Source organism: Pipra filicauda, unplaced genomic scaffold (assembly GCF_003945595.2).
Source record: "Pipra filicauda isolate LSUMZ 115617 unplaced genomic scaffold, ASM394559v2 scaffold245_size1146780_pilon, whole genome shotgun sequence".
Lineage (NCBI taxonomy): Eukaryota > Metazoa > Chordata > Aves > Passeriformes > Pipridae > Pipra > Pipra filicauda.
The window spans coordinates 95,139-110,695 of record NW_024104360.1 but is presented as its reverse complement, the minus strand read 5'-3'; the positions used below and the strand labels follow the sequence as shown (position 1 = coordinate 110,695).

Sequence of the window (15,557 nt, the reverse complement as noted above, 5' to 3'; positions counted from 1 at the left end):
TAAGCACCTGGGGTTGCTAAAAGTACATATTAGCATTTTCAATTACAATGAAATTTCTAACTCTAATTACTCTATTATTAAAGTGAACTGTAGTGTGGCTACAAAGGAGAATTACTCCAGCAGTCATTGTTAATGATGTTTATGCACTTAACTGTATGGTATTATCTGTGTGACACCATGTGGAAATTCCAGCACTCTGTGAAATCGAGGGAACATCTGTGTCTACTTATTTCCCAATTTTCATTACACAATTAGAATCTTGGTGAAGATCTAAAACATTTCAGAGCTTGACATACTAAAAGGAGACCCGACTGCTGATGAGTACCAGAAAGACTGTATAATAAAAAGATAGAAATATCAGAGAAGCAAGCTGCAGAAGATAGCACAAATGTGTTGTAAAAAAAGTCTCAGTTTAGCAGTTATTGATAAAATAATGACTTTAAATATTTTCTGATGATTGTAGTTAGCTGCTTGTGCTTGAGTTGTATTTGTATCAACCAACCAAATACAGCAGCCATAAAGTCTTCCAATTTTGTATTCTACACATTGCAATTATAAATAAAAAACAAACATGAGGTTATCAGTTTTCATAAGTCCAATTTATTCCAATAATATCATAACTCCACTACCTGTTTGAAATTTTGGGTCAATATTTTCATTTGATATCTGTGTACTTCAAAAATGTTGACAACCAGTGCTATACTTTGTTAATAACCACTTCAAAGACAATGTCTTTCTTTTTTCCTTGATTTTACTCAAGGACACAGCAGGTAAGTCTGCTTTCATCATATCTGGGCAACAAAAATAGAAACTAACTCACTTTTGTAATTAGCTACTGAAAACTTTTCAAAAACAATGCACATATAAGTTCCCTCATTGCGAGAATACTGTGAAATTGCTTTAATGAAGAGCAGGAACCTGCACTAAATTTCTTTTTCATTTCTATTTCTCCTGATACAAAATTCCTACGTTTTAAATGTTTAATCCATGACATGTTAAATCCAGACACATATTGAATGTTGATGACTTTATGAAGAATTACATTTATAATATATGCCTGATGTCCTAACCTGCTCTTTCTCCAATCTCTACTTGAAATTTGTTTAACATTTTAAACCCTGAAATACTACCATTTAATTATAAAGAGTCTCTCAGATAACTGTAAGACTGCTTTTTCCTCCCCCACATATACATATGCCAGGCTATACATATCTGAAAACTATTATTGTGCAAGGAGGTTAATATTTGACTAACTGAAGCTGGAAATGGAGGCTTAAAAGGACTAGACAGGGAAAATCACAGAAATTAAATGGCTAAATTTATTAAAGCTGGAAGGCTATGAAAATCAGTCCAGCCCTTACCCTTTATCTTGTAATAAGACTGCAACATTGCAGGACAGCTATTCAAAGTCATTTTACTCATAATTAAGAAACTTCTTTGTCATGGCCACACTTCTACTCTCAGTCCAAGGCCTCTCCAAGACTAATAAAGCCTGGATAAAGCAATATGGATGGGAGGTTGCTTTCAAGCTAAATAAAGTTGTTCAACTGTATAGTAGTAACATGAATAACCTGTGCTCTGAATTAATGTTCAGAAAAACTCAACATATAGCCTCTCTGGAACATTTTATTTGCATTATTTCTGGTAAATTTAGAGCACCTAATAGCATCTTATGAAAGAAGGATTTTTGCAGTTGTTTGAGATGAGAGGAGAAATCAGTCCATATCTGTTTGATGTTTATATTCATCCTCTGGAGAGGTGTTCATTCTTGTTCTCAGTGTAGCAGGTTATGCAACTTTCATGAAAAGAAAACCCTACCTGGTGTACAGAGCACACCAGCAAAGCTGCACTGCCCTGCTGTGCTAAGGTATTGGGAGGGAGTAAACTCAAACCAGAAAGAAATTCTTTGGTTTTCAAGTCCTGAAAAACCAAATAAAGAAAATTATTCTATTTTAAGAGTAATTTTGTGCAGTTTCAGTGGAGTTATCTAGTGCTAAAAGGTACTATCGCCACGATGCATTAGTATTTTTAGCTGTATTGTTTAAATCCCTCTCCAACACAGCCTTTAGCAAGCAGACTCTTTTCTCTGCAGACACAATCTCAAGTTTTACCAAGAAAAGGTCCTCTTATATGGAAATAAAGCTCCTTCTTAATGGCTTCCTTAAGCCTTATGAAAATATTCTTACACATCTAACATACTGGCAGAGGAAATGAAGATGAATGCTAGAGGAAGGAGGAAGGAGCAAAGAAAGATGGTGGGGGACAAGCACTGTCTGTCTCCAGTCTTGCAAGGAGTACTCAGGTGAGAAGGTCCAGGCTGGTATCATACCTGACCCAATGGGCTTCTGGGGATGCTCCCTATCAAGGTTGGATGAAGATGGGCATCTACAAGTATTAATTATGGGTTTGGTCAGATCAGTGTGGAGCAAGAAGAAAAAACTTTTCTACATTAAATGGTCTAATGAGAAGAGTCCTCTAAGACAATACCCCAGCAGACAATTCCTCCCTGCAAGTCCTGCCAGTGGTTTACTAATTTCTTTCTCCTGTGGTATTCCAAAAATCCAGTTAAAACTCCTTTTGAAAGTTGAAATAGTTTGGATATTGTTTCATTCGATTTCCATAAAGAATTAGAGCTCAACACTTGAAAAAATCATTTGCCCGATGAGAAGGGGGTTGTTTTGTTTTCTAGGTATGAGCACACATTCTATTTTTCTAGTGAGTATGAGAGTTGTAAAATGAGAAGACAGCCCTTAGTCTTCAGAACAATCTGATGTTGGCATATTTAGTCTCTCCTGCATGTTATCTTCGGAAAAACTGTAATCCTGTCTTAATCTCTTTTTCCATTAGAAAGCTGTTCTGTTTGACCATTTATTTCCTTCTACCTTTACTTCCAGAGGACTTTTTTTTTTCACACTTTCCCCTGAAACAATCTCTGTTATTTTAAGGGCTTTAAGAAGATCTCTGCAGATTGATGAACTCTGGTTTGGTTTTGGCTTTTTGTTGGTGTTTTTTTTTTTTTGGTAAAGCAGCTTACATGTTATGTAGGGTTTATCAAGCTCTCACAAATCTAGAATTTAATCAACCACCAGTACTTTGCAACCTCTAAAATAAGAGCAGATTGGACTGGGATTGGAAGGGACACTTTAAGAGGGCTAAACACCATAAAGTCTTTTAAATATATATATAAATATATAAATATATAAATATATATAAATATATATATAAATATATATATTACTGGTGGTAAGAATATCCCTCTAAATTGGTATGAGGGTAAAGTTCAGGTTTAGTTTAAAAAATAAAAAAATAATATGAATTTTAGAGAGTACATGTTTGTTCTTTGTAAAAGTAATTTAAAATGCTTCATATTTATCAGAATAACTGAGCCTCTATTTTTAAAGGGCAAAAAATAAACTCACCAAAAAAATCTGTGTAAGCCTATGGTTAGATATTGCATTTTATTCAGCTTTTTTTTCTTTATAGGAATGAATCTGTTGAATGTCTGAAATTTTGCAGTTATCCAGACTTTCTTTCATCTTAGTGCCTGTTGCTAAAGAACCATGATCCCCATAGAAATTTTTTCTTGATGTTGCTCCTTCAGCGCTTAAGAGGATCAAAGTACAACACACTGCTTAATACAAGTGAAGGAATATGCAAAGTTTATGTTGTTCTTCACAATCCATATCCATATTATTGTCTAAGTCCATTAACAGACTTTTCCTCTTTATTGGTGAGGGGAAGCAATATATACATGTACTTATGCTTTTGTAGGTGCCAGTATGTACAATTGCTGCACCTCCTTGTCTCCAAACAGCCCATTTCTTAAACCATTTAAGTAAAAACCAAAACATTTTTAATGTCAGATTTTAGATGTTGTTCCTTTACATTTGCAGCTGATGTTTCTTGTCTCAGAGCATATCCCTCATATTTTGTTTTCAAGTAGAAATTTAAGGTAAAATCAAGATAAAAATTATCCACTGCCTTCTCTCCCACTCCTTGCAAATCTGGAGAAGTCACAGGGACTGAATCAGAATAATGAGATTTACAGCCGATGCTAGAGAGATGGGAATCAGACCTTGAGCTGCAATTTATGCAGGGAAAAATAATCCTAGAGTGTCAGATCTTCAGGCATGGGAGCTTTTCCTGGAAGAAATTGGTGAGAAGGAAACCTTTGTTTCCCCTTCCTAGTAGATGGATTTTGGATTAACTAAGGATAAAACTCCTTTTTGAAAATGCGTGTGATACTTTGATTTCTAAACCAGTCTGTTCAAACGCCATGCTGGTTGATAGTGAATGGGACTGACTGGGTTTTGGTGGCCTGTGCCTTCTGTGTTTTCAGCTCCTTGCTGCAGAGGGGGGTCTCTAATAAAAAAAAAGCCATTATCACATATGTCACCAACTATTGACCCTTGCTGATGGGTCAGGGAAATGGACAAAGGTGAAATGAGTAAGGGGACTGAAATAGTTTCAGCCCCAACAGTGATAAGACACTTCTGCCAGCTGGGCTGCCCTACAGTCATCTCTGCTTAATAAAGAACTGCAGGCTCCAAATTCATCAGGTTAGTGAGTTCTGAATACACTTACTCACTTTAAGACCATCTTTTTTTCTAGTTCAGGATCAGAACTCTTAGGGTGCTAAGGAACTTTCCTTAGTGCCCTGAAAGGACTGTAGGAGGACTCAAATTAATATCCTTACAAGATGTGTAATTATTAGAGAGACTCTAAAACCATCCAGATAATGGTTTTAAATTGTCTAACCATAAACAGTAGCAATTCCAAGGTAGACAGAGTCAAGTTCCTGATGCCATTTATGAGATAATTTAAAGTAAGATAAAATAGTTTTCTTAACATTTATAAACAGGCTGATGGTCTTTCATATAATCAGTATTCAAGTGCACATCTACAAGCTTATTAAAGGGGGTTTGATTTTCAGAAAGTGACTATCGCTCCCACCTACAGAAAGGAAGTTTTATCCAGCTTGTGCTGTTTAGTACTGGAGTTTTGTAAGTCTCTGAAAATGCATATGTCTTGTTTTGACAGGAATAAATGACCGTGTAGCTCTTTTTCATATTGTTGTTCTGCAGTGATTTAGTGATATAAAGCTGAACAATAAATGGCATGAGAGCTTTCTTTCTGACATTTTCCATGTCATTAGCTGCAATAACTTGAGAAATGTGTATTTTGCTGAAGTTGTATAGTAGTTTTTGAAACAGAAAAAAAAAGGGTCACAAAATGGAAGAAGAGATATCTAAATGAATTGAAAATAAAAAGAGTGAAGAATAATTAGACGAAGATTTAACAGTAGAAAAGTCAAGGCAGTTCTAGAGAAGTGAAAGTGTACACAAACACAGCACAACAGGCATTAAAGTCAGATGGGGCCATTCTGATATTTTAGAAGAAATTTGAATTGTAGGAGCTGTTTTGTGCTCATTTTCTATTCCAGTAAAACAAGGAAAAACTTAAGATTATGCCATTATGGAATCAGTCCCCAGCAGTTTTTTCTATCTTTTTCCTGTTCTTTAGCTATGACCCTGGCCTTCCCGTGAAAACTAGCTGAAATTTATGGAAGCCAATACTCTAGAAGACAGTACAAAGCTTTTTATCGATATATATGTCTTATTTCCATATAAATCCTTTTCTTCCAGATATTTGTCTCCTCTAAAATTGTTTAATAAAGCATAAATAACAAAAAACTCATCATGATATTTGGAAGAAACAAAATTACAAAACTATAAAATTTTCCTTTCTGTGTATTAGATATGTCTAATTGATTAATGTGGGGCTGGAGAGTATCACTTGTAAGCATTCAGCTCAGGAGTCCTCAGCATAAGCAGGACATGGACCTCTTCAAGCAAGTCTAGAGGAGAATCATGACGATGATCAGAGGGCTGGGTCACCTCTGCTATGAAGACAGGCTGAGACACTTCAGACTGTTTAACCTGGGGAAGAAAACACTCCAGGGAGACCTTACAGCACCTTCCAGTACCTAAAAGGGCTACAAGAGAGATGGAGAGGGACTTTTGACAAGGGCATGTAGTGATAGGACAAGAAGAATGGCTTCAAACTGACAGAGAGAGTCAAATCTTCAAACTGGATGAGATTAGGTATTAGGAATAAATTCATTACTGTGATGTTGGTGAAGCACTGGAATAGGTCGGCCAGAGAAGTTGCAGATGCCCCATCTCAGGAAGTGTTCAATGTCAAGTTGGATGGGTCTTTGAACAACCTAGTCTAGTGGAAGGTGTTCATTCCACTTAGAGATCATCCAGTCTTTAAGATGATCTTTAAGATCCCTTTCAACTCAAACCATTACATGATTCTATGATAAATAGTCATGTCTACAAGACAGGGTGGCAATACAAATTGTTTTGTAATTCCTGCTTTTTACCACAGGTCTTTGTGGGATAGTTGGGTTTCACAATGAAATGTAAGTCTAACATGCTCTTCGTTCAAGAGGTAAAAAATCGTGTTAGGATCCAGAGGATGTGGAATTATTAACAATTTCATGTACTCAATACAGACACTTAATTTCAGAGTACTTGATACCTGTAGTTCTTATTGCCTAAGTTTAAGACAGCTCAAATAACAAAGTACTGTCAGGAGATTGTCTCATGATGTAGCCTAGCAGAGCAAACATCTGGACACTGCTGTTAAGGAACACAAGCATCTTGCAGCTCTTATCTCAGGCATATCCTCCCACCTACTCATGTGCTGCCATCCCAGTGCTGCTCATGTGGCCTTATGATGAGCTAATTCATTGCACCTGTTCCATATAGTGCAGTCACTGGCTACAGTTAGCATCATGATCAACTGATCTACTTTTTAGATTATTTTTGTAAATATTTCTTTGTAAATATTTTCTAGAGGAATGAATTTTTTTAAGTTAAAATATACACACAGCATCAGTAACCAATATCATGCCAAAAAAAAAAAATGACAGGGAGGGTTGTTCCACCACTTTCCCAGCATGTTACAGGATCAGCTAAGCGTTTATGAAGTCAAAATGATACTGGGAAAAAAGCCAAACTGGTAGCCCTGGAATCAGCCTTCTACTTTTCAGGGGTTTCAGGGCAAGCAGGCACTAAGACTGTGATATCCTTACAGAGCCAACTGGCTGATAAAATAGGCACCTCCTTTTACACCTGGAAATAGACTGTTAGTAATCAAGCCCTGTCAGGACTTTGTAAAGTGCCTTTGGGTACTTGAATTTTCAAACCGTTCACCATCCAACCAAAGCAAAAGATCAGCAGTACCTTGCAGTTCTTCCCTTCAGCATCTGCTGTTCTGGACAGTAGTATTGAGGAAACAATTGGATAACATGTCCTTCCTAGAAGTGTGTGGAAAAAGTTTTTTCCTTCTTGCATTACCATGAGCTCTGCAACACTTTCAAGTTAATAATTGATTATAAAAAGTCCTGACTCTCATAAACACTGGGTTATCAGTTTGGATGAGGCTCTAGCTATGTTTCACGGCCAATAGCTAAACAAAAGGAGAGTCCAAGAACTCCTGTGTGATCTGGCCCTGTTTCTCCTTGGAAACAGCAGCTGCCTAAATGGAACATGCAGCCAAGGATGGGATGACTTGGAATGGTAATTGCCTGAATTAAAATAAAACAAAGTTGATACGGCTCATATCTCACATTGCAGCAGTAAAAGCTAACAGGCAGCCTCATAACCCCACAAGTCTGAATGTATTATATATTGAAGTTAGGCTCCATATTTTTTAATTAATTCCCATTGTCTAGGTAACAAACAAAAAAGAACAGCTGCAAATAGGCTGTCCATTGTGCACTAAGTAAGAACAAAGGAATTTCTCTTTAAAGCTGTTCATCATAATGAGAAGTGCTAATTCCCATTTTCTTGAGTGGCATTTACAATAATTACATCTATCCCAAACATTGCCATGTTTTCAGTAGAAAACAATACCATTTTTATCTACTTCCTTTAAATGTAATAAAAGCTCATGTGCTCCAGAAAGGCTAAAAACCACTGCTATCAATGGTCCGCTTCATATGCTATTAAGTTCAGTGTTTAGGACAACAAAATCTCTATGGTATTAATTGTAAATGTTGTTAAAGACAAGCTTGATGGTTCTGGAACAATCATTCTTAAAAATCAAGATGAAAATGTGGAACAGTTTCTCTAGAGCCTCTGTCAAGTTAAATATTTCTGAGGTGTGCCCGCTCCAGTTTTAGACTAGTGTCTGGGGAACAGCCATTACCTACTTGTTTCCCAACCCAAAGATATCCTCCCAGAAACATATATGTGGGTTCACCCATTTGATGGTATGTGTAGAAGAAGAAGAACAGAACCTAAACTGACCTATCAATCAGGAGGGGCTTTTCATCCCTTGGCAAAGCCAACCCCAACAAAGATGTTTTAAAACAAAGGAAAATCTATACCATCTCAGGGCAGCTGGTGCAGGGAGCTTATGCTGATAGCAGACCCTGTAGGCAAACCTCTGGGAGTTTGACCTTCCTCTTAGCAATCTCCTGCAGATCCCAAATTGCTTGTTGATATTTTGTGCTTGTTGGTGTTTTGTTCTCTCTGATCAGCCCCAGTGGAAAGGTCTCCAGTTTTTATTCACAAGATGGAGACCTGGCGCACTGGCTAATTGCCTCTTCTCAAAAACTGTTGCAAGGGTCAGTATTTATTTGTCAGGGACATGTCCCACTTCTCCATGAGTGTGCCTTCCTATGTTTGTGGGTTGCAAAGCACTGTTGATACCCCCTGATTTCAGTGCAAGTGACACAAGGGATTGGTGCCTGCAGACCGCAGCGAAGATGTTCAACAAAGAATGACTATTGCAGATGTATAAAACAAAAAATGAGCCTTAAAGACAGTATCAATGTTATATTACAGTTGTGGGACTTTATATAGATGTGTGTGACTCATGAAATTCATTTACTTTATCACTTCAGGATTTGTCTCACTGTTCCTAAATTTTCCTGGAGGGGTAGATTGGGTAGGAGTCAGCTCCATATTTAGACACCTCCTAAACTAGGTGACTACACACTCTTTACACCTATGAGGTCCTACTACCATCAGCTGAGATCTAGTCAATGCAGACAACAGAACCCAGAGAGACCTGTAGTGACACCAAAGGAGTCATCTACATATGATCTGTTGAGTATCTCTCCAGATTCATGGAATAAAATGGAACTTTGGGCATACCTACATTGTAGTCACCAAAAATCAGGTGTCTGAATTCAGACTTGAATCCTACCATCAATTTGTTACATATAGCGATTTCTACTGGTCTTTATTCTTTACCTTGGTTATTCTTCAGGTTAAAGGTTCTTTTTTTGTTTATTTACTCTAAACTCTGACTGCTCCATCTTAAAGACTAGGGCTGATTCATGTCATAAATGGTTATTAGGATAATAGTTCACCAGCTCTTTTCTGACATCCCTTTGTTGCTATCTTCTTTCTTCTCTGCTTTTCTCTTGAACAAATATATCTCCATTTCTTTTGAAACTACTTACTGCTACTGCTGTTCACCCTTGAACCACTTAGCCCATTGCTCAACTAGCAAGCTTTCAATAGAACTGGGTAACGTAGTTTCTCTCACCCTGGAGTTCATGACACTTCTTTATTCTTCTCTGAAATAGAGAAGATATTTTTTCTCATGCTTTTCCCTCCAGCTCTGACAATGCCTTCCAGGAGAGATTGACTAGAAATGTGAGGACTCTTTGATCGTGCAAATAGTAAGATACAGAAGACTATAAAAAAAAATTGCAGGTTTTTTTTTCTCTGGGATTTGCTACTACTCTTTTACACATGACCCCCACTCAATTGTGCTGTTCTTCCGTGCCACAGTATCTAACTCTGTGAAATGGGAACAATAATATTTAATGAGTTTAAAGGGGAGTTATGTGGCAAGGATTGTTATATAAAGGGAACAGTGACCTGACTCTCATTCTTTAGTAACCAAAAATATTTTTTGACTGCTGGATTGAAGCAAAGTGATATGAAAGGCCTGTGAAGAGGGGCATATCTTGGTCCACAGAACACTAGCATCAGCTGTAGGAAAAGAAAGGATGGAAGTGATCCACACTAGAGTCCATCTCTCAGCTTCCAATTTGAGGAAGGGCCCTGGTTCAGCATCACCATCCTTGTCAGTGTGATGTGGTGTAAGAGCAGCTTGGGGCAGCAAGAGACTGCTGATGCCCACAAAGGGAAAAATTTTCTGTCCTTTGAATGTTTCAGTACCAAAGAATTGATTGGTGGCTGAAGTGCCATATAAAAATATATATAGACACACTCACACATACACAATTAAATGTTATTTTTCTTGTAGTGCTCCTCCACAGCATGACACAGATAATGCAGAATAGTGACATGAGCTGTGTATGCACCTTCACTTGTGATCCAAGGAAGGCTCCTCACATGTTGCAGCGCTGATGGAGGAGTGCTGCTGCAGGGGCATACTAATTAACCTCAGTTTTATGGGTCATTGCCAGATCTTATGTGCAGACAAGAACGTTTAACTTACCTTAATGAGTAGCATGAAGGTTAGGCTATCAAATGTGCTGGGCATATTCTCTTGGCTTAGTGAACATGTGTCAAGCCAACTATGTTTTATTTTAAATAAACGTTCTAGAGGCATTGCTTAATACCTTCTTAAGTGAATGCAAATAAGGAACAGAAGTTTTTCCTACTAGGAAAAAAAAAGAACATTCTCTATTTAAGCCATATATCTATGAAGAAATTACCTTTTTTATGTTCTCTTATCGTAGATTTCATAAAGAGTTCAGTAATAACCAGGATTTCTGTTTGCTTTCTTTTATCTCCTTTTCATTTTGAATTTGTTTTCCTATTTGTCTTCTTACATGGATAAGGTAGGAAATAACATATTGCTTTTTACAGTGAAAAAAATTTATATTATTCTGTATATATCTTCACAAGAAGTCATCAAACACTTTAATCATACAACTCCCTGAAAGACTGATCTGATTTGTTCAGAGGGTGGATTTATTATATGGTCATATTGAGCTATGTATCTTAATAGTGAAGGAATAAGAGAATATATAGCCTAAGTGCCTTCTCTTATAGGAGGCTTAAGGACAAAAAATATAAAAAATATTTCTGGTTCATAGAATATCAATCAGCAGCTCTTCCCAAACATGTTATCTTCAGATGCCATGGGACATTTGCTTATGAGTGAAGCTACCTCAGGGCGAGATGTTTCTGTGAAAACTTGCTTTTGCAGGAGTATAAAGGACCTCCTGAGGGACTGGTTTTCTTCTTGCTATCGCAAGCATCACATCCAGTGTTTACACATCAGAAGAGTATAGGATAGAGGAATTCCCGGGTGGAAAGGGTGGAAGAAAGTCAAGACAATGCAGATATGCTAAAATTAACACCACCTTGTATGACAAAAAGGAAAGTCTGAGTTGGGCTTTTTAGTAGAATAAAGGATGAGCTCCCTGTGTTATAGCTCACCATCTGCTCTGCGTCAGCCATTGCTGCCTCACATTATTTTTTGTCTCTCCCTCCCAAAGACAATACTTAATTTAGTAAAGGTTTCTAGAACAAGTGTATTAGAGATCAGTAGATTGTCAGATTTCTCATCTTCTGTGTTAGAATGTTATGCAGGCAGGAGCACAGGAGAAAGCCACCATCTCAGAATGAAGCTTAATACACCTCTGCTCCAGTTAAGCAATTAGCAGCATGTGTTTTCTCTTCTTAAGCAAATGCACAGTTCACCTCAGCTGGGGCTGCCATCTAGACAAATGGAGGTGTTTATCCACAATGTGTTTCCATTGTAGCTGAGGATTGTTTACTAACTACTAAGACCACTCAGAGTGAAAATTCTTCATGAGCTACACTGTAAAAATTGTGAGTTAGGAATGATATCACCTCCTATAAATCCTAGAGAGACATTCCTTCATTTTTTTCAGATGTTTCATATATGGCTACATTTCATCCATGACACTGAATCCTGCTGGCATAAAAATCATTATTTTCATGATTGTTTTGCATATCTCTCTCATTCCACCCCTCATCCCTCTTTGATCTGTCTTGTTCTCTCTGACCAACTTTTTACCCTCAAGAAGGGACATAATCCACAGCCTGGATAAGATGAGGTTATTTTATATCCTCTTAGTATCAAGTTGCCCCACAAAAAACTCAACATCAGTTTCTCTGACAGCAAGGAGAAGAGAGAAGGGGAGAGGAGAGAAGAGGAGGGGAGGGTAGAGTGTTGTCCAAACACATCTTGAACTCTGTCAGTCTTGGTGCTGTGACCACTTCCTTGGGGAGCCTATTGCAGTGTCCAACTACTCTCTGGCTGAAAAATGTTTTCCTAATATCCAACCTAAACCTCCCCTGGCACAGCTTCATGCCCTTCCCTATAAGTCCATTCTCCACAGTAGTATTACTAAACTGCTTTGAAAACACAGGAAGATATTCACACTGCACTGTATTTCCTCTGTTGGCATTACCTGGGAGAACTTTACTCATCTGTGTCATCTGCAGTTTCCATATGTGTCTGATTTAGAGGTTCATGTCTGGCTTTCCCTAGAAATATCCTATTCATCGAAATGTCGCCTGAAATTTGATGATAAGTAGCTTACAGAACTTATGTTCTCTTCTTTAGTTCACTAAGATTTCACTATTTGCAATTCTGTAAAGCAAAAGAACCAGTTCAGCAAAAAACTGTTAGCTTTGCCTCGGAGTAATTTGGGGTGATATGTTCCAATACTGGACAAATCTGGCTAATTAAAAGAATAAAAAAAGAGACTGAGGGTAAGGGGACATAATCACAATATTTTAGTACAAAAAGATTATTACAGAGAAGGCAGCAATCAATAATTATCCATAGCCACTTCGAAAGGATTAAAAGAAAGCTTAATTTGCAGAGAAACAGATTTGGGTTGGATACTTGCAAAATCTGTCGATGCCGTCAAACTGATGAGCTACTGAAACAGGGACATTCTAAAATCTCTCAGGCAGTGATCTAGGGTTTTCATGAAAGACTGATTATCTTCTGAGGGCTTTCCTGGCTGTGCTTACATATGGTTGGTTAGAGCATGGTACATCAAGGTCACGGATTAAATCCCTATACGGGCCGTTCACCTAAGAGTTGGATGATCTTTGTGGGTCCCTTCCAATTCAGAATATTCTTTGAAATTCTGTGGAAGTTCTATGGTTAGCTATAATATGACAGGGGTTGGAAAACAGCACTTGTGTTTATAGGTATGTATCTCCTTATACACTAATATTAGAAGTACATGTACATTAATATGCACAGATGTACTGTGCACACTAATAATAAACTAATATACATGGATACTCTACTAATATACATTAAAGATATACATTATAAGTAAACATGTGCATGTATATAATCACGTATCACTTCAACTTGTCTCAAATGTTACTCTTCCTGAGTGTTCCTGAGACACAGACAAAACTCATCAGAAATGCTGAATATGTTCTCCAGTCTCCCTAGCAGAGATGGCCAGTTTGAATGGCTTCAGTTGAACTCATTTGCATTCTTCTTTATCTAAACCAGTCAGTCCAGAGACATGCTAGACTCTGGACTAGATTGGTTGGTTGGTAAGGTAAACTATCACAAGGTCTGAGAAAGAATTTTTAGAGAAGAGGGTAACACCCTAAATAACCAACTATCCAGCTCAAAACAGGGTACTGTGAAGTACCAGTTCAGACTGATACTGACCCTTTGCTTTCCTCTTTGTTTTAGGAACGGCTGGTGCTCTCTGTCTTACCACGGTTTGTAGTCCTGGAAATGATAAATGATATGACCAATGTAGAGGATGAACATTTGCAACACCAGTTTCATAAGATCTACATTCATCGCTATGAGAATGTCAGGTGGGTGGAGCAACCTGTCTTTAGTGTTTAAGGTCTCAGATGCTGCTAAATGACTCTTGTTTGAGAGTTTCCTTTCTGTTGCTTTATTAATTAATAAATTAGAAAATTAGTGTACGCTTGTTTAATCCCTGAGCAGAGAAGCATTTTGATGCCTTATTTTACTCATCAGGATGGATGGATGCCAATGCCATAGAAAGATCCGTTTGAACTGAACTCTGAGCGTGGACCATTTGTGTCTTTTTTTTTTTCTTCACTTTTTTACCCTTGCTGTTCAGGATTGCACAGAAAGTGGATTCCTGCTTACATGTGGACACATATTTTGCCACAACCTATTGGTTCACCTCACATACTGAAACATGAGATGGAGACTTGTAAGATGCTCTTAAAGATGATTCCTTGTTATATGGCTCCTCTGTTTAGTAGTCGTTTTCATTTAATCAATCTTATTATTATTTTTTTAATCCTCTTTCTTTATTCTGCTCTCTAAATTTTGCCTTTCCTGGAGTTAGTTAGCAAGAAGGTGATAGTTATCCTACCTATGAGCTGCTACTCAGGGTAATAAGCCCTAATTGTACATTTACACCAGAATAATTATGACAGTACAGAATCTTGATTCTACTGTGGTTCCTGAACACTAGAATACTTTGCTAACATGTTTCATAGGTTTGTCCCAAACCACAGAGGCAAATGATAGAGTGAGCAACATTGAAATTATCACTGAAGGAAGTGAAAAATAACATTCTTGGATATGTTGGGAGATAATTTGCTAGGAAAGAATGTACTTTGCCTTTTGATGAAACCCAAATATAACTTTGCCAGGACAAGTTCAATAAATGTAATTTCTACTTCTGCAAAAGAGTAAATTGATTATCTACTTCTTCTGTGGCCATGCAGTAGCTCAGATATATTATTTTATTCTATTAAATCTGCTTGAAAGTATCAAGGACCCTCAAAAAAGGTTTGAGTTGCACTAAATTAAAATGTCTTCCATTAACTTTTTTCATTACCAAGGTAAATATTGCTGTAGAAGAATAAAAATAGGGAGAAGATAGCCCTTTTTTTGAATAGAAAAGGGTTACAGTGAGAGATAAAAAGTCGAAACATATTTTATGCTTGAAAGAGATTTAAAATTAAGATTCTGCAGGCTTTACAGTATAGGTACTGGTTGGCTTCTATGCACACTGCCAGAAACTAGATCTTTTTAAAACTAGGTTTAACCTTATTTTTTTCCTAAATGTTAAGCACTGAATACTACCTAAACCAACGCTATATGATTCCTTAAAATTAGTATCCAGTTAGAAACTTTTGTTGTCTTGATAATTAAAAATGTAGAAAATAGCAGTTTAAAAATCTTATTTTTATAAATGCTGGCTATTATTACTATCCATTCCTCTTCAGAGCGCTTGGTACTTTACCTTTTAATTTTACTTTTTCTCACTGGTAAAAATCTTACCAACTTTGTGAGCCTCTTGTTTAATCATCACCCAAATCCTTACCAGCCCATACATTTGAAGATGATTTGTACTATCAGTATTCAACCTGATCATTACTGTATTTATTATTGTGTACATTAGTAATTCTCACACAAATTGTATCTTGTTCAACACAAGCTTTCAGCTAAAGTGAAACAAAATCTTCAGCTACTCAAATTGTAACACCAGTTGTTAGTTGACTTTCAAGTGCTAACAAGATTCGTTTATTACCAGTTTGTACCAGAAA

The 15,557-nt window shown here is 37.1% G+C and overlaps 1 protein-coding gene across 2 annotated transcripts in view; it reads left to right on the top strand.

The window, feature by feature from the left end:
• ADCY8 (adenylate cyclase 8) overlaps positions 1-15,557 on the top strand; it is a 132,778-nt gene that overhangs the window by 38,000 nt on the left and 79,221 nt on the right. For both annotated transcript variants that reach the window (XM_027720806.2, XM_027720805.2), the window contains exon 3: positions 13,708-13,838. In XM_027720806.2, coding sequence (XP_027576607.1) covers positions 13,708-13,838 — 131 coding nt within the window. The remainder of the gene's footprint in view (positions 1-13,707; positions 13,839-15,557) is intronic.